This window comes from Pteropus medius, unplaced genomic scaffold, assembly GCF_902729225.1.
Source record: "Pteropus medius unplaced genomic scaffold, Ma_sr-lr_union100, whole genome shotgun sequence".
Taxonomy (NCBI): domain Eukaryota; kingdom Metazoa; phylum Chordata; class Mammalia; order Chiroptera; family Pteropodidae; genus Pteropus; species Pteropus medius.
In genome coordinates, this window is record NW_024354500.1 from 2,119,569 (window position 1) to 2,145,220 (window position 25,652).

General features: G+C 34.8%; 1 protein-coding gene across 16 annotated transcripts in view; it reads right to left on the reverse strand.

The window, feature by feature from the left end:
* The window catches only part of KLHL32 (kelch like family member 32), a 184,215-nt gene that overhangs the window by 7,519 nt on the left and 151,044 nt on the right, over window positions 1-25,652 (reverse strand). For 11 of the 16 annotated variants that reach the window (XM_039853189.1, XM_039853186.1, XM_039853188.1 and 8 more), the window contains 3 exons: window positions 19,875-19,933; window positions 16,017-16,209; window positions 14,217-14,311 (listed from right to left, as the gene is read on the reverse strand). In XM_039853189.1, coding sequence (XP_039709123.1) covers window positions 14,217-14,311; window positions 16,017-16,209; window positions 19,875-19,933 — 347 coding nt within the window. Of the gene's footprint in view, window positions 1-14,216; window positions 14,312-16,016; window positions 16,210-19,873; window positions 19,934-23,896; window positions 23,915-24,965; window positions 25,462-25,652 lie in introns of those variants that run through there. The other 5 variants (XM_039853203.1, XR_005650746.1, XM_039853194.1 and 2 more) reach the window with 5 other exon arrangements.

The following is a 25,652-nucleotide window of genomic DNA, read 5'->3' on the forward strand; positions in this document are numbered from 1 at the left end:
CAAAGATGATTGCTAAAAATAAAACTGTACACATAAAAGGAAGCCTTCCTTTAAATTCAGTTATGCCACCATGACTATAACATTTTTCTCATAGAAGTAGTACCAGAAATAAATATTAAGTTCCTACTAAGTGCTAATCTTATGTTTATATGCTTGTGTATGTACATATACACATATATTTATAATTATTTAATTTTTTAGAACAGTGATCAGGTAGGTAGCATTATCCTCACTTAATAAAACACCCTTAAACTGATTAAATTACTTAGTAGATGTTGTCATGTTGGCTTACAAATTGCTCACCTAAAAAATGAAAACATTAATCTTGCAACTTTCTGGAAATTGATAACATCTAGCTTAGTATCTAGCTCATGAAATATAGGACAGCTTAGTAGTAAAATCAGAATCAGTTCAGTTGATTTGGGAAATTTTCCTTCAGTTATTTCCTTTTCAAAAGAGATGGAGTTCCATATCTTTTATGGAAAAGACTCAGTCTGTGCCTGCTGTTACCTCACCAAATTTGACTTAACTCTTACAACTAGGAATATTCTTAAGAAAAGTTGATAATATCCTATTTGTCAAACCCATCAGGCTCTTTGCAGCCCTCAATCATCTTAAACCTCTTCATTTGAATTTCCTCTAACCTCACTTAAAACCTCTCCTGGAAGAGGTCCAAGATGGTGGCAGCATAGGAAGACGCTGAACTCGCCCTCTCCCATGAATACCTGAAAGACAACTGAGGGCTGACTGGAAAGCTTCTGCACAACAAAGGAGATAGAGACCATATAGAGAAGCTCAGGGAATGATGGGAGTTATCTGGGATCTGTAAGAACTCCTCTGGGATTGCAGGTGCTGGTGAGTGCCTTTAATTTATGTCCCCTACCTCCATAGGGCAGGAGTTCTGGCCAATCTATAAGGCACATTCCCAGCCACACCGTCTGAAGCCCACTCCAGCCCCAGACAGTGGGTTCAAAATTAAGTGCCACTACACTCACTCCCTGCAACCTCTTCCTTCAGCTGGCCCCCAAACTGGGATCAACAGGGCACCAACATGCTCACACGTGCACCAGGCCACTGATCCCAGAGCCCACTCCAGCCTACCAGCCAGCACCCCAGGCACCATGTGCACTTACCCTGACTCCAATCTCCCTGCCAAAACCACCTGGTACTCCCAGTCAACAGGTCACTTCTAACCAGGGCCACTTTTTCAAGATTTGGAGGAATAGCTATTTTGTCTAATTCATATAAACAAAGTCAGACACAATGAGAAGACAAAAGAATATGTCCCAAATGAAGGAACAAGAATCCACCTCCCCTCAAAAAAAAAAAAAAACAACTAATGAAATGGAGATAAGTAGTTTGCCTGATAAAGAATTCAAAGAAAGTCATTTGAATGCTCACCAGACGAGAGTAGAAGATAAGAACTAAGGGAGAACTTCAAAGAGTTAGCAAATACAATAAAGAACCAATGAGAGCTGAAGAACATAATAACTGAGATGAAAAATACATTAGCAGTTGATAGATTAGATAATATAGAAAAATGGATTAATGACCTGAAAGAGATTAGTAGGAAGCACCAAATTAGAACAGCAAATTCAAAGAGAATTTTTAAAAAGCAAGAATAGTTTAAGGGACTTGTGGGACAATGTCATACACATACAAACTTTCAGATTATAGGGATCCCAGAAGGAGAATAGAGAAAGGAGTAGAAAGCATATTTGAAGAAATACTAGCTGAAAACTTTGCTAACTTTGGGAATATAACATATCCAGATCGAGGAAGCAAAGTTCCAAGCAAGATGAACCCAAAGAGACACATGCCAATACATACTGTTATTAAAATGGTAAAACTTAAAATGAGATGTGAAGATAGCAAGAGGAAAACAAGTAGTCACATACAAGAAAACACCCAAAAGTTATCAGTTGATTTATCACCAGCAACTCAGAAGGGAGTGTGGCAGGACACCTTTAAAGTGCTGAAATAAAGGAACCTACAAACTAGAATACTCTAGTTATCATGAAAGGTGAGATAGTTTCCTGAACAAGCAAAAACTAGAGTTCATCACCATTAAACCTGCTTTACAAGAAATGTTAAATGGTTTTTAAACAGAAAAGGTGGTCACCGGAAATAAGTCTTTGAAAGAAAAAAAATCTCAAAGGTAAAAACAAACTATTAAACACAGCAAATTAGCCATTTAAAAAGCTACTATGAAGGTCAAAAGAAAATAGCAAGCTCAATTATAAAAGCAATAGAAGATACAGAAGACAAAAATATAAAACAGGACATCAAAAACAAAGCTTGTGTGGGAGGAGGATATAGTGCTTTTAGAATATATTCAAACTTAAATATCTGTTAGCTTAAAATACAGTGCTATACACATAGAATGACATAAATAAACCTCATGGTAACCACAAACCAAAAACATACAAAAGATACACAAAAAATAAAAAGGAACCCAAATAAAACACTAAAGAAAACCACAAGAAATTAAAAGAAGTAACAGAACTACAAAAACAAAACAGTTAAAATAGCAATAAATACATACCTATCAATAATTACTTTCAATTTAAATGGACTAAATGTTCCAAGCAAAGGATGGAGGGTGGCTGAATGAATTTAAAAACTACCTATTTATATGCTGGCTATAAGAGACTGAACTTCAGATGGAGACAGACTGAAAGAAAGAGATGGAAAAGACATTGCATGCAAATAGAAACAACAAAGCTGGTGTAGCAATACTCATCATACAAATTAGACTTTAAAAGAAACTTAAAAAGAGACAAGGACAATACATAATGATAAATTAGTCGGTCCAAGAATAGGCTATAGCAATTGTAAATAAATAGCTACACTCAACATAGGAGCACCTAAATATAAACAAATATTAATAGACATAATGGGAGAAATTGGCAGAAATAGAATAAGAATAGGGGACTTTACCCCTCTGACCTCAGTGGATCCAGACAAAAATCAGTAAGAAAATAGCCTTAAATGTCACATTAGACTAGATATTTACAGAACATTTCACATAAAACCTGCAGAATACATTTTTTTCAAAAGCTCTTTGAACGTTCTCCAGAATAGGTCACACATTAGGCCACAAAACAAGTCTCAGTAAATTCAAGAAGATTGAAATCATAAAGAATCTTTTCTGACCATGACAGTATGAAACTAGAAACCAACTGCAAGAAGAAAACTGAAAAAGACACAAACATGTGGAGACTCAACATGCTACTGAATAACAAATGGATCATACAAGAAAACAAACAAGAAAACTACCTTGACACAAATGAAAATGAAAACACAACTTTGCAAATCTATGGGATGTAGTAAAATCCGTTTTAAGAGGGAAGTTTATGGCTATCCAGGCCTACCTCAATAAACATGAAAAATCTCAAATAAACAATCTAACTTTATACCTAAAGAAAAAAGAAACAAAGCCCAAAGTAAATGGAAGTAAAGATCAGAATGGAAATAAAATAGAGACCAATAAAACCATCAGAAAGATCGATGAAACTAAAAGCTGGTTCTTTGAAGATAAACAAAATTGACAAACCTTTAGTCAAACCCATCACTAAAAAAAAGCTCATATAAGAAATTAAAGAATTTACAACTAACACTACAGAAATACAAAGAACCACTAAAGAATTCTATAGACAATAATATGTCAACAAATTGGACAACCTAGGAGAAATGGATAAATTTTTAGAAGCATACAATCTGCCAAGAAGAAAACCATGAAGATACAAAATCTGAATGGACTGATTACTAGCAATAAAATTGAAACAGTAATCAAAAAACTCCCAACAAACAAAAGTCCAAGGCCAGACAGCTTCAAAGGTGAATTCTACCAAACATTTAAATTATACCTCCCCTTCTCAAACCATTTATAAAAACTGAAGAGGAAGCAATACTTCCGAACTCATTCTAAGAAGCCAACATTACTCTCATACCAAAACCAGACAGACATTACAAAAAGAGAAAAATATAAGCCTTTATCCCTGATGAACATAAATGCAAAAATTAACAAAATTAAAGATAGATTCAACAATACATTAAAAGGATTATATACCATGATCAAATGGGATTTATTCCAGGGATGCAATGGTGGTTCAATATCTGCAAATCAGTCAATGGGATACATCAACAAATCCAAGAGAAAAAATGATATGATCACCTGAATAGATGCAGAAAAGTATTTGACAAATTCAATATCCACTTTTGATAAATTCTCAAAAAAATTAGTTATAGAGGGAACATACCTAAATATAATAAAGGCCATATATGACAAACCACAGCTAATATCATATGCAATGGTGGAAAGCTAAAAGCTTTTCCTCTATCAGGAACAAGACAGTGATGCCCACTCTTACCACATTTATTCAACGTAGTATTGGAAGTCCTAGCCAGAGCAATTAGACAAAAAGAAATAAAAGGCATCCAAATTGAAGTAAAACTGTCATTATTTGCAGATAACATAATGCTATGTATAGAAAACCCTAGACTCTACCCAAATACTATTATAATGAATCAACTCAGTAAAGTTACAAGATAGAAAATTAATATAAAGAAATCTGTTGAGTTTCTATAAACTGATATTGATTAGAAGAAATTAAGAAAATTCCATTTAAAATTGCATCAAAAAGTAAAATACCTAGGAATAAATTTAACTGAGGAGGTGAAAGACCTGTACTCTGACAACTACAAGACACTAAAGAAAGAAACTAAAGCAGATACAAGAAAATGGAAGGATGTACTGTGCTCATGGATTGGAATGATTAATATCATTAAAATGTCCATACTATTCAAAGCAGTCTACACATTCAAACGGTCCCTATCAAAATACCAGTAGCATTCTCAGAACTAGATGAAATAATACTAAAACTTACATGGAACCGCGAAAGACCCTTAATAGCCAAAGCAATCTTGAGAAAAGAACAGTGGAGGTATCACACTCCCTGTTTTCAAACTATACTACAAAGCTATAATAATCAAAAGAGTATGGTACAGGCATAAAACCACACATAGATCAATGGAACAGAATAGAGAGCCCAGAAATAAAATCTTGCTTATACGAACAACTAATTTACAACAAAGAAGACAGTCTCCAATAGGGGAAAATGACAGTCTCTTTAATATGTAGTGCTGGGAAAACTGGACAGAAACATGCAAAAAAAAATGAAAGCGCTTTCTTATACCATATATAAAAACAAAGTCAAAATGGATTTAAAATCAGACCTAAATCCATAAAACTCCTACAAGAAAACAGGTAGTAAACTCTTTGACACTGGTCTTAACAATACTTTTTGGGTATATCTTCTCAGGCAAGGGAAACGAGAGAAGAATAAATAGGGATATATCAAACTAAAAATGTCTGCATGTCAAAAGAAAGAATCAACAAAATAAAAAGGCAGCCTGCTAAATGGGAGAAGATATTTGAAAATGATATATCTTATAAGGGGTTAATATCCAAAATATGTAATTAACTCATAAAACTCAATATAAAAAATCAAATTAAAAAATGGGCAGAGGACTTGAATAGACCTTTCTCCAAAGAGGACATACAGATGGCCAACAGATATGTAAAAAACATCACTAATCACCAGGGAATGCAAATCAAAACCACAATGAGATACCACCTCACACCTGTCAACAATAGCTGTGGTCAAAAATTCAACAAATGAGCATTGGCATGGATGTGGATAAAATAGAACCTTAGTGCACCATTGGTGGGCTTGTAAATTGGTGCAGCCACTATGGAAAACAGTATGGAGATTTCTCAAAAAATTAAAAATTTAACTGCCATACGACCCAGCAATTCCAATTCTGGGTTTAGTTATCTGAAGAAAATGAAAACACTAGAAAAAATATATGCACTGGTATCTTCATTGCAGCATTTTTAACTAATAGCCAGAATGATGGAAGCAACCTAGATGTCCATTGATAGATGAAGAAGATGGAAGATGTCATATATGTGTCATGTGTATGTGTGTGTGTGTGTGTGTGTGTGTGTGTGTGTGTGTGTGTGTGTGTGTGTGTGTATATATATATATATATATATTTTATATATATATATAAAATCGAATATTTCCCAGCCATAAAAAAAATGAAATCTCACCATGTATGACAACATGGATGGACCTAGAAGGTATGTTAAATGAAATAAGTCAGACAGGGAAAAACAAATACCATATGATTTTACTTATACTTAGAATCTTAAGTAAACAGATTAGTAACAGACCCCATAGATACAAAGAACAAACTGATAATTGCCAGAGGAGAGAGAATGGGAGTGGGTAAAAAAGGTAAAGGTGATTAATAGTTACAAACTTCCAGTTTAAAATAAATAAGCCACAGTGATAAAGTGTACAGCAATGATAAAGTATATAGTCAATATAATAACTGCACAGTGACAGATGGTTATTAGACTTACCATAGTGATCACATCATAAGGCATTGAAATGTCAAATCATTGTGTTGTACACCTGAAACTAACATAATATTGTATGCTGACTATATTAGTAAAATTTTAATAAAATAAAAAGTAAGTAAACCCTTTTCTTCCTTGGATTCCATAGTTTTAAAAAAAATAAAGTTTATCAATGGCATCGTCCTATTAATAGGTTTTCACCTGTGGTCCCTTTTCCTTCATCTCCATCCTAAATGTAAGTGTGCCCCAATATTTCAAGCACAGACCTGTTGGTACTCTTCTTTAATGACATTGTTGTCTACTCTCATGCCTTCATCTATCACTTAGGTGAATAATTCTTTAGCCTTTACCTGTAACAGTACATTATTGTAGATAAGAGGGGCCCTTGAGATTTGGGGATCCAAGCTCAAAAAGGAGGAAATCACTAAGGCCTAGAATAAAAGAAAGATTAAACTTGTAGCTATTTTTTTCTCAATTGGACAGCTAGGTGTCCCATTCTATTTACTGAACGATATATCCTGTCACTACTATTTAAAATATCTCTATTATAGGCTACATACAAACTTTTCCTTTTTTCTCATGACTAATGTATCTTCCCAGAGTACCATATTTACAGTTATTTTGATTGGAGAGGGCAAGTTTCCCCCATTCATTTTAAAATAACATCTTGGTTAACTTTCCTAGAGATTTTGAGAAGTATCATTTCCCCACCGTGTAAGAAAAAGGAAAATCTCAATGGGATTTTGATTAGAATTTCATTAAATGCAGAAAGTAGAAATCTTTCCATATTTACCTCAACAATATAAGGTTAAGTATTGTATTCAATTTATAGAGAAGAAAATTGAGGTCAAGAGAAAGTCCATTAACTTGCTCAAAGTCACACTGTAAGTGATAGAGCCAATACTGAGCTCAAGGTTGCAACCCAAGAAAGAGAAGGATTTCGTGCCATTCCTAACACCCTGTACCCCAACTGAAGATATTTTTAGAAGACAAAATAACAGTTGAGGTCATCATCCAAATAGTTTTTTCTGGTTCCATGGGAAAACGGAAACTGCATATGTTAAGCAGATGAAATTTATTTAATCTGTGAGAAGGGAAAAGGAAGTGTTGGCAGATTTTCTCCAAAACACTCCCCTGTAAATTGGCAGAAAGAAGGCGTTGGGGAGAAGGAGGTGCCAGCTTGACAGCATATCCTCTAGCCAAAGGAAAGTAATCATAAATGAAAAGCAGTGGAGGTGATCTGGAAACATACTAATCACTTGTAGACTTATGCAGCTGCTCCCTATGCGCTGCTCATCATCCATGGCACACCAGATTAGTCAACCTTTGTGCCAGATATTTGCTTACACAGCCACTGAATAAACGAGAGCACCTCATTTTCCTAGGAATCTAATGTTTTCCATGAGTCTTTATTACTAACAAGTCCAAATCTCAATCTTTGAACAACTATTAAGAGCACACTTTACTTTTGTTTGGGTTGCCCTTGTAATGAATCAAGTAGTCTATGCTAAGTTAAGTAGTAGAAGGAAATAAAATAGTATGCTTTCTCAATATCTGACATGCTTCATTCCGGTGTGGCTGAATCCTACAAAGGACAGTTAAATAAGTTTTAATTAAAGCCCATGATGGACAATCTAATGAGACAGCTTATTGATTGGTATTTTCAAGAGAAAAAAAATGACTCCAGTCCTTTTGAATATTAACAGACCAATCTAAATTATTTAAGTATGACCTTCATTAATCTTAGCCATGGCCTTAGAATCTAAGGATTATATAGATTTGTGGCTTAAGAAAAATGTAAACTTTGATATTTTTTAGATGTATACTATTTTCTCCACTACTCTTTCCTGTACTTTTCAACCTGTTGATTTGTACTTAGGAATTTCTACTGTCTAATAAAAATTTTCTTATAAACACTATTCCAGTTTCCCATTATCTTGCTTCTCTCTTGGATATTGTTCCAGCAAGTAGTAAAGAAGTGGTTTGCTTTTGAACATGTTGCTAGTTTCTCCAACTATCAATATATTACTGTTAGTGAACCAAAATAAATAGTTCCATAGGCACCCATTAAATACGTATTTGAGATTGTGCAATCATAGTTCAGAATGAATGATTATGTAAACTGTAACCAGTTTTCAATAACTAAAATGAGAGATATCAGTAAAGGCTCTCAAAAGCCTTCATCAAATTTATCTATGTTTGGTAGGACAAGTGTGCCAGCCAAGAGAATAAACACAGCATTTGCAAAATGACTGATTTTCTATATTAAAATGGCTAATGGAACACAGAACTACCCAGAAAGCTTACTGTTTTGAAAAGCAAATATATTAGAATATCAGATCTCAGGTAAAATTTACTCTACTAATACAGGCACTGATTAAAACATTTTTGAGTCACCTCTTTAAAATCACCTTACTTCTGAGACTGCTCTAGAATATTCTTAGTGGTTTATAGTACACACATGTATTCTATCTTTTGAGGAAGAGCACAGTAATGAGGAGTTAGTATATATGATATTTCTACTCCTTGAGCTAATTTAACATTAAAATTAGTAGAAATATACCCATAAATAAAACTGAAAAAAAAAAGACTGACAAATACATGCATGGATGAGAGACTAGAAGCCCTCCTTGCGAGAAAACAGTTTACTTCTTTGTTGTTATCCAAAAGATATAACCAAGCTCTAGTACAAAGCAACCTTCAATTAACTGAAGACTCCCTTAAAGACCTTCATGTTTTTCAAAGAACTCATTTGTAGCTTTGATAATTTTTTCTACTGTATCATTGTTTCCTAGTTTATTACCTTCATTTTTATTATCTCCTACTACTTTGAGTTTATTTTTTGGTTTATTTTCTAATGTATTAAGCTCTATCTATTCTACAAGCTTTGCTATGTATTTTCATTATCACTCAGTTTTGGGTATTTTTTTAAACTTCCATTATGACTTCTTTAACCCATAGGTTAATTATTTCTAAATATATATGAACTTATTTAACTTTTTAAGTTCAAACTTAATTGCATTGTAGTTAGAGATCATAGTTTACATCATACTTAATTTTTTAAATTTATTAAAGTATTCTTAACACAAGTACATGATAGATTTTAGTAAATATTAAGGTATGCCTAAGAAAAATATGTTTTGGAACATTGTCCAGGACAGATCATATGTTAGGCCATAAAACAAGTCAATAAATTTTAGAAATCTGAAATGATATTAAGCATCTTTTACAACCACAATGGTAGGAAACTAGAAATTAATTACAAGAAAACAAGATCCAACAACATGCTATAAAAGAAGAAATCAAAAGAAATTTAAAAATATTGTGAGACAAATGAAAATGGAATTATAATATACCAAAATCATGGGATGCAGCAAAAGATGTTCTAAGAGGGAAGATCATAGTGATAAATGCCTACATTAAAATAAAAGAAAGCTCAAATAAACAACCTAACTTTACATGACCAGAAAAGAACAAACTAAACCCAAAGTTAGTAGAAGGAAGGGAATAACAATGGAACCAAAGGAATTAGAGACTAAAGAGACAATAGAAAAGGTTAATGATTTTAAGCTGCTTTTTTGAAAAGAAACAAAATAGACCTGTAGCTAGACTTACCAAGGAAAAAGAAAGAGTACTCAAATAAATTAGAAATGAAAGAGGAGACATTACTACATAAACACAAAGGATAATAAGAGACTACTATGAACAATTATATGCGTACAAACTGGACAACCTGAAAGTAACTGGTAAATTCCTAGAAACATATGACCTAACAAGACTGAATCATGAAGAAATAGAAAATCTGAAAAGACCAATTACTAAGAAAAGATTGAATTAGTAATAAACTCACTAAAATAAATAAATAAATAAATAAATAAAGTCTAGGACCAGATGGCTTCATTGGTGAATTCTACCAAATATTAAAGAAAGAATACTAATCATTCTCAAACTCTTCCAAAAATATTTGAAGAGTAGGGAAGATTTTCAAACTTATTTTACAAGGCCACCATTACTCTGATACCAAAACCAGACAAGGGCACTACAAAAAAAGAAAATTACAGGTCAATATTCCTGATGACTATAGATGCAAAAATTCTCTACAAATTATTAGCATACCAAATTCAATGATACATTTAAAAAATAAACCATGATCAAGAGTGATTTATGCCAGGGATGCAAGATGGGTCAGCATATGCAAATCAACCAATATGATACACCACATTAACAAAATGAAGGATAAAAATCATATGATCATCTCAACTGATGCAAAAAAGCATTGGCAAATTCAAAATAGATTCATGACAAAAACTCAACAAACAGGGTATAGAGGGAAAATAACTCAACATAATAAAAGCCAAATATGACAAGCCCACAGCTAACATCATACTCAATGGTGAAAAGCTAAAAACTTCCTCTAAAATCAAGAACAAGACAATAGTCCAGTGGCATTTTTCAAAGGAAAAGCAGTCCTAAAATTTGGATCCATGAAACGCCAAATAGCCAAAGCAATCTTGAGAAAGCAGAACAAAGCTGAAGGCATCACACTTTCTGATTTCAAACTATTACAAAACTATGGTAAAAACAAACAAATAAACAAAAAAGACGGTATGGCATTGGCATAAAAAGAGACACATAGATCAATGGAATAGAATAGAATAGACAGCCCAGAAATAAAAGCCAATTAATTTATGACAAAGGAGTCAAGAACATACAATGGGGGGAAAGGATGGTCTCTTCAATAAATGGCATTGGGAAAATTGGATAGCCACATGCAAAAGAGGGAAAAGGCCCTATACCATACACAAAAGCCAACTCAAAATGGATTAAAGACTTGAACATATGACCTGAAACCATAACACTCCTAGAAGAAAACAGGAGTAAACTCCTTGACATTTCTCTTGGCAATGACTTTTGCATTTGATACCAAAAGCAAAGGCAACAAAAGCAAAAATGAACAAGTGGGACTCTATCAAACTAAATAGCTTCTACGCAGCAAAATAAAGCATAAAAAAATGAAAAGGCAACCTATTAAGTAGGAAAACTTGCAAATCATGTATCTGATAAGGGGTTAATATCCAAAATATATAAAGAACTCATAAAACTCAATAGAAAAAAAATATGGTTGAAATATGGGCAAAGGATGTGAATATTTTCCCAAAGAAGATATACAAATGGCCAACACGTACATGAAAAGTGCTCAATATCACTAATCAGGGAAATGCAAACCAAAACTACAATGAGATATCATCTGAAAACTATTAGAACAGCTGGCATCAAAAAGACAGGATAACAAGTGTTGGCAATGGTGTGGAGAAAAAGGAAACTTTGTGCATTGTTGATGGAAATATAAGCTGGTACAGCCACTATCTAAAACAGTATTGAGGTTCCTCAAAAATTTAAAAATCAAACTACCATATGATCCAGCAATCCCACTTCTGGGTGTATAACTAAAGAAAACAAAATCACTATCTCGAAGAGATATCTGCATTCCCATGTCCATTGTAGCGTTATCTAAATAGCCAAGACATGGAAACAACCTAAGGGTCCACTGATGAATGAATGGATTAAAAAAACATAGTATAATCATATGTACAATGAAATATTATTCAGCCACAAAAAAGAAGGAAATCCTGCCATTTGCAATAACATGCATGGACCCTGAGGGCATTATGCTAAGTGACATAAATTGGACAGAGAAGGACAAATGCTGTATGATCTCACTTATATGTGGAATCTAAACAACCTGAACTCATAGAACAGACTGTTGGTGACTGCCACAGATGGGGTGGTGGGAAGTGAGGGAAATGGGTCAAGGTGGGCAAAAGATAAAAACTTCCAGTTTAAAGTAAGTAAGTCCCTGGGATATAAAGTATAGCATGGTGACTATAATTAACAATATTATATATTAAAAAGTAAATTTTAAAAGTTCTTATCACAAGAAAAAAACTTTTATAACTGTGATGTGATAGATGTTAACATATTGCAGTGATCATTTAGCAATATATACATATATAAAATCATGTTGTACACTTTAAACTAATACAATATTAAATGTTAATTATATCAATAAAACTGAAAAAAAAAATATCCTCATGATCTGTTCGACCCCAAAACCCTATCCACTAGGAAAACTTATTAATTGTTATAGTAGTCCCCCTTATCCACACGAATAAATTCCAAAACTCCCATTGGATGCCTGAAACTGTGGATAGTACCGAACCCCACATACACTATGTTTGGATGCCTGAAACTGTGGATAGTACCGAACCCCACATACACTATGTTTTTTCATATGTATATATATATATATACACACATATATATATCCACTTTATGTCTTCTCTTTGGAATATCTGAATCGCCAGCATCATTACTCTTACAGTTGAAGGCCACTATTAAGTAAAATAAAAGTTACTTGAACACAAGCACTGAGATACCTTAACAGTCGCTCTGATAACCGAGATGACCACTAGCCATATACAGCATGGACATCCTGGACAAAGAGATGATTTGAGTCTTGGTGGGATGGAACAGGACAGAGCAGGACTGTACAAGATTTCATCATGCTACTCAGAACAGTGTATAATTTTAGACTTATGAATTGTTTATTTCTGGAATTTTCCACTTAATATTTTTGACCATCATTTATTGTAAGTAACTGAGACAGCTGTAAGTGAAACCATGGATAAGGGGAAGGGGGAGATTACCGTATTCATATCTGTGCTACCCTTGCTGATATAGATATAGTGATCTATACCAATAATGAAAGTACATGAAAGTCCCCAGACATCTGGCAAGACAAATCAAGAGACGAGATAAAAACAAACAATATAATAAATGTAAAGAGGAATATAACTAAGGACAATACGATATGCTAACAACTTTGAAAACTCAGGCAACATGAGAAAGCTTAAAAAATAAAAATATATGTGTGTGTGTGTGTGTGTATATATATATATATATATATATATATATATATATATACCTTATGAGACTGAAGAAATTAAAAGCTTGAATAGTCCTGCAACTATTAAAGATACTGAAGCAATTGTTAAAAATCTTACCACAGAGATGAGATAATATGAGTAGTTACAAGGATATATTTTTATGGAGATCAGAAAAAAGGTCAGGGCTAATACACATGAATATTATATCAGAGAACATGTAAAATAGGAAAACTATGATAAAAATTATTTTAAAAATAAATATTAGTACCTTGATTATGTATATCATCAAAAGCTACTGCTGTTCTGAATGGACCAGCTGGAAACTTGCCCAGCCCGGGCTGCTCACATGCTTATGTGCCAGGGCTATTCTTTGGGGCAGAGGCTGTCCCCATCAGACCAATCATAACCCCCTACTGCTCACAGCTGTCAGGAAGGAAGAACACTTTTGTATGTAGCATTTATGGAAATGAACAAATTAGGAAATAGAAAATAAGGAAATGGAATAGAAAGGAGACATCTGTAAAAGTTTGGGGGTATAAAAGTACTATTACTAAAGATATGTAGACTTTGTTTTAGGAGAAACGGAAAGGTATCCCACTTTCCCTATTCCCAATATATATGACATATATTTTCAAAGTTCATCTCTATCTTTAATAGGGCTCTATTTATTAGGCATCATTTTGGGGATGCAGGATGAAGTTTAGTGGCTAAACTAGCTGCATAAAGGGAACTCAAGCCTCTTTCTACATATAAATCTCTCTTCCTTCAGCAGCAGCATTGCAAAAAGTAACCTCACTGAACCACTCGAACATACTTCAAAAGGAACTTCAACCACTCACCTGGATACAAGCCAGAGGCTCATTTGTCCAAATCGAATATCCACCAACTAAATATATTCTCTCATTATGGACAGCAACTCCAGATTCATTTTGGCCTAAAGTAAATTGAATAAAAAGAAAAAATAGATCCATTTCCTTGCATGTCTTAATTAACCCTTTTGCCACTGAGGAATACCATTTCTCCCTGTAGCACACCTGTATACTCCACAGGATTTTTGCAGCAACTCATCACTGCCTCCCAGTATTGAGAAGGAAGAATTAACCACTATTTCTCAGAGAATGAATCTGTGCTGGGTCAGAACCAGGCCATAACACTTATTGACCAGCCAAAGTCAGTAAATACAGTATTAAATAAAGCAATAATAAACCACATAAAACTAAGAGTTTTATACTGTTATAAATTTATAGAGGTGTAAATAAGGTTAATTTTAGAAATGCAAAACACCTCTTGTAGTACAATGCTTTTAAGGCAAGTGCTTACATATGTAAAATAACAGCTGCAACCCCAAGAAGCCAATAAAACAGACCCATGCCCCTAGTGTGCTCCAAATGAAGACAAATGACAGAAAAGATTGATAAAGTTACTACCCTGCCTTTCCTTACATACACAACAGTTTTAAGACTATATTAAAGTTCTTGAGCTGGGACCAGCCTGGATAGTCTCTAGATACTAACACGCCAAAATGATGAAAGGTTCCTCCCCCATTTAAAAAAGAAGACAGAATAACTCACTACTACATATTCTTCCCTGGAGGCCATCAAAGAGTGAGATAGTCTCTTTTTATTGATGGGCTGACACAGGATTGACTCAGGTAATAAATAAGCTGGATCTTATAGCAGACAAAAGCACAGATCCAGGTACCGAGTAGCTAAGGTACCACTACAGAAACTTAGAGTTAAGTTCTTGTAGGTGAGCCTCAAAAATCATTTTTGCAGAAACAGCAACTGAATACAAAGCATCTGAACCTCTCACATTGGTTACGCTCTCAATGGTGCCTCCCCAGCAGCAGCTGTGAGCGATTGAGTGTCCACTCAGCATATTGTCTTCAGGCACTAGTCCAGCCTCATTTTGAGTCTGTGATTTTCCTATTAGTAGAGCAGCCTGGGAGGGATCTGGTCACTTGTGGATGTTAATAACGCAAGCTGACAAGGGAGAAATAGTTTTTAACTCCATAAAGGAATGTCAGGGGTAAGCTGTTCGTTGCTTCACTTTCTTTCTTTTGGGATGAGGATGGTCCATACCCAGTGCTGCTCTGTGGTAATGTTGGGATAGATATGTGTGGCCATAGATGCCACCAAACTCCTCTCCACAGCACTGTTCTAAGGCTCAGTCTATAGGAGAATACAGCCAGAAACAATATTGGACAATGACAAACAATAAAAACCGTTCCCCTGAACTCACAAGAAATAAGAAGACTAAAAGTAGTGAGAAGTAAAAAATAAGTTGCTTCTCTAAAGACTTATTAACTCTTTCGGCACCTGCTTCCTCCATTTTATAGGGCATTTTGAACTTGTATCAATGTTTCTATGTGGCTATGTCGACCATAATGGACTTGACATACCTCTGTTAGCCACACGAGAACATTCACAAAGGTCACACAGGCTCTGAGAAACTAGATGCTCGGCCACCTGATCAAATCAAATTCTATGAGATAATGTGCACTTTTCTGGTTAATAAAAGCCAGTCATTCTATCACCACATGCTTAATAAGTAGAGAGGCATTAAAGATGTCTAAAGAACAAGTTTGGCAACTTCTTGAATCTCTGCTTTTGTGGATTTACTTAATCAAAGGTACTTGCCAGTCAACAGGTTGAAATTACAACGTGTCCACTGGTCAGTGTCTATGTTGTAAGAATCTATATGCCGCACAAGGATCCGATCGTTATTGTAGTCCAGGTCATTGCCTCCAAGAACATAGAGCTTCCTTTGGACAGCAGCCATAGAATGGTAGACTCTTCTCTGCAGCATGGGGCTGCGGCTTATCCACTCATTCTGAAAAAAGAAAGCAAGTGAATTCTGTTAATAGGAGAGAGTGCCATGGCAAAAAACAGCTGCGCCTCGTTAGTAGTGGGGACTCTAATGTCTGTCAATCGCATTCTATTTAAATGTTTATATACTTTGATAGCTAAGGGCCTCTTACCTGAGACTGAGCGCAGAAGAACCCACATATTTCAGATCTATTTTTCAACTTACATAAGGCATTTCCTCTGGTTTGGGTTGCATTTTATAGGGCATTTTTGCATTTAAAGGGAACAAACAAGAATATAGAAATTTTCATGATGTTTATCTCATCCAATTAAGAGAACTGACTCATGCAAATTATTTGAGTGAAAGTACATGGCTAGGTATACTGTGTACGGTGGTGTAATAATTACGAAATAGGCTCTAGATCTAGAAAGCCTGAGTTTTATAACTGGTGTATGACTTTGAGCCATTTACTTAACCTCTCTGTACCTGTTTCCTCATCTGTAAGATGAGGATAATACCCACCTGACAAGTGTGTTATGAAGATTAAATGAGCTAATACACATAAAGCATTCAGAACAATACCTGACACTAGTAGCCTCCTTTAATATATTTACAATCACATTTTCTGCCAAATTGGTAAAGGTTATTTCTAGGCATATATCTAGGCATATAATCAATGTACACTAGTAGCCTCCTTTAATATATTTACAATCACATTTTCTGCCAAATTGGTAAAGGTTATTTCTAGGCACACATTTGTTATGGCAGAAGGCCAAGTTTCACACAATAACTTTAGGGAATGGCAAAACTTCTAATTGGTTCTAGGTTACTCTCAGTAAAAAGAAAGGTATGCTCGACTTCTCACAGTAAGGCTCCTATTTAAAATATAAAATAAAAGTAGATGAAAATAAAATGACTTTAATTTTAAATCTCAACTAAGTAAATGGACAAATACATAAACCTAACCATTTCCTTTCAACACGAACACAAAATATACAGGAACAACCCAGATTCCTTTTTGCCAAGAAAAACTTGGATTTTGACCAGAAAAAAAATCATATGATATTTTGAATACATAAATTTCACTAGTTTACAAAACTGTAAAAAAAGAAGGAAAGAATGTTTTGTATAAATATTGGTCCATTCACTAAAGGCATATCTACTAGCTCATATCTAATTTCTTTTAAAGATACACTCAAAAAAAAAAAAAAAAAAAGAAAGAAAGCGGTTTGCACAATTCGAAAGACTCGCATTTATTTGCTTCTCCATTTTAAGCATGTCATAATAAGAATCTCCTTCCAATTAAATGTCTTTTTTAATAGTCAAACCTTTCTTTCAGGTATTTTGCTAAGAAATATCTTTAATACATTACACGAGTGGGTTTAACTCAAAACTATGACGAGGCTTTCCTTGGGTGCTTTCTATGAAACAACACATTACAGTATTAGAAATCAATGTTTGCATTAGCAGTCCGGTCCCCTGCCATAGGACTATGGACGCCATCTGGTTTGCAAAGCCTGCCTGCATCCCCTGATTATATCTTTAGCTTCCTTCACTGCTGTGCCTGCCAGGTGAGCCGCCAACCGCTGCAAAGGCAAAGAAACAGGGAGGCCTGGTGGGGTCATCCCTAATAAGCTAGCACGTGAATACTAATCAGTGGTGGGGAAGCAGAGGTCACCCCAGTCTGCCTGCTGGCAGGTAGCGATGTGCTCTGTGGCAGATGGCAGGCATTATCGACTCTCCACAAAGGCCTAGAAGAGAAATAAGCACCAGGGCTGAATGATAGAGTTATTGAGATTCTGAGCAAGATGCAAGCAGATGTGATGTTTGCCAGTACCCACTGTAAACAATATGCCAGCAGAATTTTAAAAAAGAGCATGTGTGTACAAACATGAAACAGCACTCATTTGAGAAACGTTAACACCTTCTTCCTCTTTAACCACGTGTGCACCAAACTCAAGCAATTGCAATTAATGATCCCTCTTGAGACATCTGGCCCATGGACATGTGGTCTCTGAAATCTACAGCTTCTAAAGACACACTTGCAAAGAGAGAAATACCTTCATTAAATTCAGAATCAAGTAATTGTTAAAACAAAAAGATACCAAATAGACTGAGGTCATGCTGGATATACATTTTGTGGCTAATCCCAAATGGGACAGCCAAAGCCAACCTGTTGTTTTATGTTTTATTATCTTCAGCTGATGAACATTAAATCCCCAAATCAAATCATTTGAAATATTGTCATAATCATGAAAAATATTTGTTACCAAAATAATAGAAATAGCAAATTTCTGCAAATATTTGCCAAGGTTATAGATATTCTGGTAGAAGAAAAAAAGAATAAAAATAATTCTTCTTTTGGGGTAAAAAAAGATAATACGTGTGCATGAGATGTGGGCAGAAAGAGAGAAAAGTGCCATCAAAATGCTTCCAGTTTTCAGGCCCCAGCTATTAGATAAAAAAGATACTCAAACTCTTCAGATACTTCTATTTTGGACTTGTCCTAGACACTGTTCTAGGACATTTGGCTATACTGAGTTAAATAAGTTATTTTATTTCAGAATAAAACCATAAGCATGTTCCCCTCCTAGAATGGTACGCCTTCTAAAAGGACATAGCAACAGAACAATTGAAATCATTTCTTTGCTGAGTAGTATTCTATTGAATATATGTACCACATCTTTATCCAATCATCTATTGAAGGACACTTCAGTTGTTTCTATGGCTTGGCCACCGTGAATAATGCTGCAATGAACATAGGGGTACATATATCTTTACAGGTAAATGTTTTCAAATTTGGGGGGTAGATACCCACAAGAGGGATTGCTAGGCCATAGAGTAATTCTGTTCTTAAGTTTTCGAGGAACCTCCATACTGTTTCCCATAGTGGCTGCACCAATTTACATTCCCACCAGCAGTGTGTGAGAATTCCTTTTTCCTCCCTGACAACCTCTCTAACACTTGTTATTACTTGTCCTGTTGATAACAGCCATTCTAACAGGTGTCCCATTTGCGACATGAATGGATTTTAGGATTATTACACTAAGTGAAATAAGTCAGACAGAAAAAGTTGAGAACTGTTTGATTTCACTCATATGTAGATATAAAACTGAAAGCAACAAATGAACAAAACAAAAACTCATAGACACAGAAAACAGTATAGTGGTTACTGGAAGGAAAGGGAGGAGGGGAAGAGGTAGAAAAGGTGAAAAGGGGTCAAATATACGGTGATGGGAGGACGTTTGACTTTGGGTGGTGAACACAAAGCAATATACAGATTATGTATTATAGAACTGTACACTTGAAGCCTATATAATTTTATTAACCAATGTCACCCCCAATAAATTTAATAAATAAATATCCTTTCTTTGGATGCCTCTGAATATGAACAGCCACTCGAGATAATGGAAATAGAAGGCATTTAACTTATCAACATATCTTCCCTTTTTCTCTATATTAGGCAAAGCTCTGAAAGAATTAAGGATTTTGTATAACATAAAACTAAAGGAGCTGAAATTTTATGAGAAAAAAAGGCAACCAAAGAGCAGTTTATCCAGATGCTTCTTTTTCTCTTTATAAGTTTAAGATGCATGTGTATGTGTAGACTTGGCATTCCAACTATTACTGTCGACTCTTTTAAAATTCATGTTAATTAAGGTAATTAGCTTTTCTTATGTGATTCTTACCTGGTTAGGTTCATATACCATTAGTCTGTTCTGATACTGTGCCGTGTTAGTTACTCCACCTGTAATGGATTAACATGTGTTAGAGTTTTTATGAATAAGAAATAGAATATTCCAACATAAGAATGAGATACAATTAAAGGAAAATTAGCTACTGCTGAGGATCTGTTTGTATACCCTTATGGTGAACCCACAACATTAATTAAGAAGTTTATTGTTGAAGTAGTTTCATTTTTGAGAACATTTCAGAAGCAATCCAGTTGAGAGCAAGCAACAAGTATGCTGAAATTACCTAGAGGTCCCCAATTCTGGCAAGCTGCTCTGCATGGCCAGAATGAGAGGAGAAAGTACGTGGAGGGAGTGGGAGTGAATACAGCGCACAGACAAATCTCTGCAATTTATGCCAGGAACATAGTTATATGGAAAACACTTGTCTTTAGCTAAATTGGCAATTTTATAGCTCTAACCTTCTGTATACTAGCACAGTAATATCTTGATATCTCTTTGGAAGAACTATATCTAAGAAAAGACATTACTTATCTAAAGAGATCGACAGCCACTGCTGTCCAATAGGATATAACAAGAGTCACAAATGCGAGTCACATATGCAATGTAAAATTTTCTAGTAGCCACATTAAAAAGTAAAAAGATGGTAAAATCAGTAGAATTAAACTTCATATATAGCCAAAGTATTATCATTTCAACATGAAACTAATGTAAAAAATTAGAATTTTTAAATATATTTTCTTTAAGTCTTCAAAATCAAGTGTGTGTTTGGCACAGCCCATCTCAAACCAGTTCAGCCACATTTCACTCAGTTAGCCCCAGATGGCTAGTGGCTACCAAGCTGGACACACAGTTCTAGAGCACTGCAGTGCAGGTACTGCTCTCTACAAGTTTTTTGAAACTCTCTTGACAACTGCTTAGATCTAAAAGACTTGAGACCTTCTGCTTTTAGCTAAGTTTTTCCTATTTGTCTTCATACTTCTTTTCATGTTTGTGGTGTACAAGGAGTCCTGTAAAACCCAGGTATTATTGATTCTACTTTAATTTTTACCATTAAATGGAAAACTTAAAAAAAAAAAACCAACATAAAACAGCATAGTGAAAAGATAATACTGAGTTATCAAATGTTAGGTAATAACAGAAATATGAGACCCCCTACTCCCCAAAAATTCTATCTTTAGAAATATTGCCTTATACAGAGGACTAGAAACTGGTATAAAATGAACAACATTCTTATTTTAATAAGTATCATAAAGAAGCAGCTAATTTTGCAATAGATCTAAAATTGGGCCATACTAAAAATTTTCTATTGAAATTTTTTAAATTTAAAAAATGAGTACTGTTACAATGCTGGCCAAGATAGCCTTAACATACCCCTCATCTTGACTAAACTTTAGATAGGCTTCTTCCTGTCTCTAGGCCCCTGGCCTCTATTTTCTTAGAGCATTTACTATAGAAAACTTTTCATTATAAATTCTTTCTCTGCCTCTTTGAGATATAAATAATTTAAGAAGCTGCTTGCAATTTTACAAACCAGGAATATTTTCCTCAAAGTCCTGGGAGCTATCCCATTGAAATGTAATCACCAAGGAAAATAATGCCCCTTTCTCCCATTTTCTGCGTTTAGGTAGGAGCCTAATTCTGATGAGTGCCAGTCAGCAAACACATATGGCCTAATGGCCTAATCACAGAGAAAAACATTTACAAACTCAGCGATAACCGAATGTGCTCAACACATCACATTGAGCAACCTTCCTCCAAAAGTCCATTAGCACTTTCCCACCAGCTCACCCCAGTGCTTAAATCCTCTCCTGCCTCTTGTTTTTCAAAGGAGTTGATTTCAGACTGCATTTTGGACTCTCTCAAACAGTGCAATGTTCTTGAATAAAGTCTTCGTTGTCTGTTTTACTTTGTCCAATATAAGTCTTGCTTTGACAGTTCAAATACTTTGAATAGGTCACCACCATCAACTCCATGGCCAGGAGTCAAGTCGACCAGAATCCAGAGGGTTAGTGCATAATCTTTAACTGAACTGGAATAATCAATCAATACTAATGGATAAATAAAGGGGAGGGAACCTGTCCAGGCCAATCATTACTCTCTCATTCAACTCCAATAAGAAGATTATATTTTTCATATAATTGACCATGGTTATTATTAACTGGAGGGCTTTTCTTTTCTTTTTCTTTTTCTTTTTTTTTTTAATTCTCTGAAGCTTGCAACCATTTTTTAAGCTCAATGAAAGCTTTATCTGTGGGGGAAATCCAAAGGACAGAAAGAAATTAGCTTCCTACCCTCAGAGAAAGTCTTCTCTGCTATTTCTCATTTGAATGTCTCATTTTAAAAATGAAATCAAAAGAAAAGAAAAACACTTAAGAAAGCTGAGTCTGAAATGCCTACATAGAGTCAAAATGCATATCAAAATAAATACAGAGGTATGTTTGCTTTTTCCTCTCAACCTTCCTTTTCTTATGTGATTAAAAATTAAATGTCCAATAATTCTTTCTCAGCATAACTACGCAAGAATGATCAAATCTATTGAGACCTTACAAGTTTTCAGTGTTAAAATAATTGCCAAGTTTTGAGCTGGGCCATAACCACCAGATTAATGTCCAACTCACCTATAATCATTTCTCCAAATGAGAGGGAACAGAAGGCAAATCTCTTACCCATTATTTCAAAACTTTGATGGTTTATCTACTTGTTTTAGAAATATGGGACAGAATTAATATCGACTGCAGTAAACTATCTGTTTATGACACTCTTTGAAGATATTTACACAACTATATGTATCAGATTCTGCCCATTATAGATTAAATGCACAACCAATAGATAAGAATATAGCTATTACCTCCTCTCTCCCAAGCAGGGCACACTATTTATCTTTATGCATTTCAGAATTATTATTTATAGTCTTCCACTGAGGCATCAGATACATTTATAATACGGTTTTTTTCTTAATCTGCACTCAGTAATTAGATTCCTTGCCCTTACATACAAATTTTCACTCACATGACAATGTTTAGAAAAGAGATACTGGGTTACTAGTTGGGAGTAAAAATAAAAATTCTAGTTAGTTATTTGGTTGCTTACTTCTAGAATGTTAAACCACGGGAGGTGCCTAAAAAACGTAGTGCTGTAACTTTTACCACGTCAGGATTGCAAGGGAAAACCTTAGAAACTGCGTTCCCTTCAAAATGATTTACAAATAAGAATATAAATAAAAACCATTTCTTCTCGGTACAAAATATAAATTTTTAAAGAAGCATCCAAGTTCTCAGTCCACATTTCTTTAGCAGTGTTACTCATTTGCAGAGCTTTATCATTACATTCCCTTCACATAACACTTCACTTTTAGATTAATCTCCTGAAATGAGATGCTAAGGATTTGCATACAGATTTGACTATACAAAAATAGATATGAAATTAATAACAGTCTCTATATGTTTTAATTTCTCCTAGACTGGAGTACCCTTGCCTGCAGCAGTATTCCTGACTTTGAAAGTCATCAAGCTGATTTGTCTGCTCTGGGTTATGATGCCACATGCTGCTATACTGTCCCCTGCAATCAAAGCACTTGCAAAGATAGATTCCATGCCATCGAGTATATTTTATAGATTGGCAGTTTTGATCTCCCTCCCCCACCCCAGGGGGGATAATCTGCATCTTAACAGCTTTCTATAGATACATCTGTCATTAAATATGCCATCTTGTATCAGCATCCATTTTTAAAGCCAAGTTTTCCCTAACTTTGAAGTGCCACTGTCAAAGTTAAGCCTTTTCAGCCAAAATTGAAAATGAACAACCCTGTCTTATACTTTTGCACTGTGGTTTAAAGATATACTGCAGGTTCTCCCAAAGTCAAATAAGTCTTTAAAAACTGCCAGAAGGAATGAAAAGTTACCACCATGCTACCAGCAGTGAGCAATGCTTTCTATCATCAAAACAAGACTAAAGCATTTTTCTTAAGCTTCCCTGTTCAGCTCCTCACTTAATGTGACAAATGGATGACTACATACTGGAGAGAAGATGACAGGTGACTGCCAAACAAGCAACCTTCGTCTCTACTATGGAGAATTCACCAACTCCCAAACTCGCTGTGTTTGAGAGCAACAACTGGTCAATGCTGATAGCATCTATAAAATAGTGTGTTTAGAAAAACAGCTTTCAGTATACATTGGTCGGGGTAGGTAGCGCTAATTTTTTTTCAAAGACAAATACCTCTGTTGATAGAGTCCTACACTATACTCTTTCGTAGAAACCTGTGGTACCTAATGCAGCGCTAGTACCCTTACTAGGATGAGCAAGATGCAAAGACCTGACTATGTCCATACTCTTAGAGAAGGTACTCCAGGCTGGAATTCTGCCGGCCAGTTCAGGATTGTGGAAAACCATTTCAAGATCTCTGCAACTCTCTCGGAAGCCCAAGTGCCCAGCTTCACACTAGTCGAGGGAGAGAGTTTGGGGACAGGCTGTGGCATCGACAGGCTCTTTTATGACTCTATCTTTGGGGGAAGCACTTAACACAGCCAGTGTCAGTTTCCTCACCATCAAAATGGAGATGATGATCTCTCATAGGTTTTTAGATGAGCTACAGTGCATGGTACGGAGGCAATCCACAAAAGGAAGTTTACGACAGTACTGTACTGGTTTGTTTATGGAAATTTCTTACCATTTCCACAAAGTGTACAAATGAGTATACATGAAATTTTGAAAAAAATAATGAAATATGGAATACTGAATAAATGAATGAATTCTGTAGTCTGAAATATATTTCTTATAACTCTTTTTTTCCTTAATAACCAGAATTACTAGATGACATATAAGGGTATCAAAGGCTTTTTGCTTCTTTAATAGTTTAAGCATCTCCTCCATAAACTTGCTCCAATTCTCAAAAGACTAAAACTTCACACTTACAGTCTAATTATCAAAGGAATGACCAAGTATTTAGTGTGAGTTCATGTTAGTCATCTTTTTAAATAGAGCCAAAGTCATTATCAGTCCTTGATAAAAGAGACACCATGGGCATATTTGTAATAAATGCAAAACTAAACTTTTATTATCTATTTTACACATTAGACTGTCCATATTTTGGGAATGTTTATAATGCTACATAAACAATTAAAGTCAAGAATCTTTCTGCTAAATAAGCATCTTTAATAGAAGCACACTTAATCCATGCATTAAATTAAAACTAGCATCCATATTATTTCTGTCACACTTGAGGAAACCACACAAACGGATGGGTAATTAATATACTCAAAATCAGCAGTCTCAGAATTACAAATAATATCTATAAAGAAAGGGCTGATACACTTGAAAATATAAATTGTATTTATGTTACCTAGAGTGAATACACATAAACTTGTTACCCAAAATATGTAAAGTATGCACCATGTGCTATTTTAAATAAGTGAAACAATAAACAAGGGTAAAATCTACCACAACGCAGATGTCTGGTGCCCTTTAAAATCTCAATAAAATTCCTTCTTCTGTTCCTCATTCTGTAGAGAGCTGAAATCCTGCCTCTGATTTCTGTCTGTTCCCAGCAGGGTGAAGCTCTCAAGGTCTCTTCTGCTTGTCCCTAGAATACTTGGCTTTGTTGTGTTCTTGTTGGATCTTTTTTCTCCCTCCCGCCATTAACCACAGTCTTCGCCTATTCTCCATTTCCATACTGTAGCTTTAACTTTCTTCTCTCCTCTTGGGAATAAAGAAATGACATATTTCCCATATTCGTAGGTAGAATAATTCAGCTCACTTTTTATTCTACCTTCT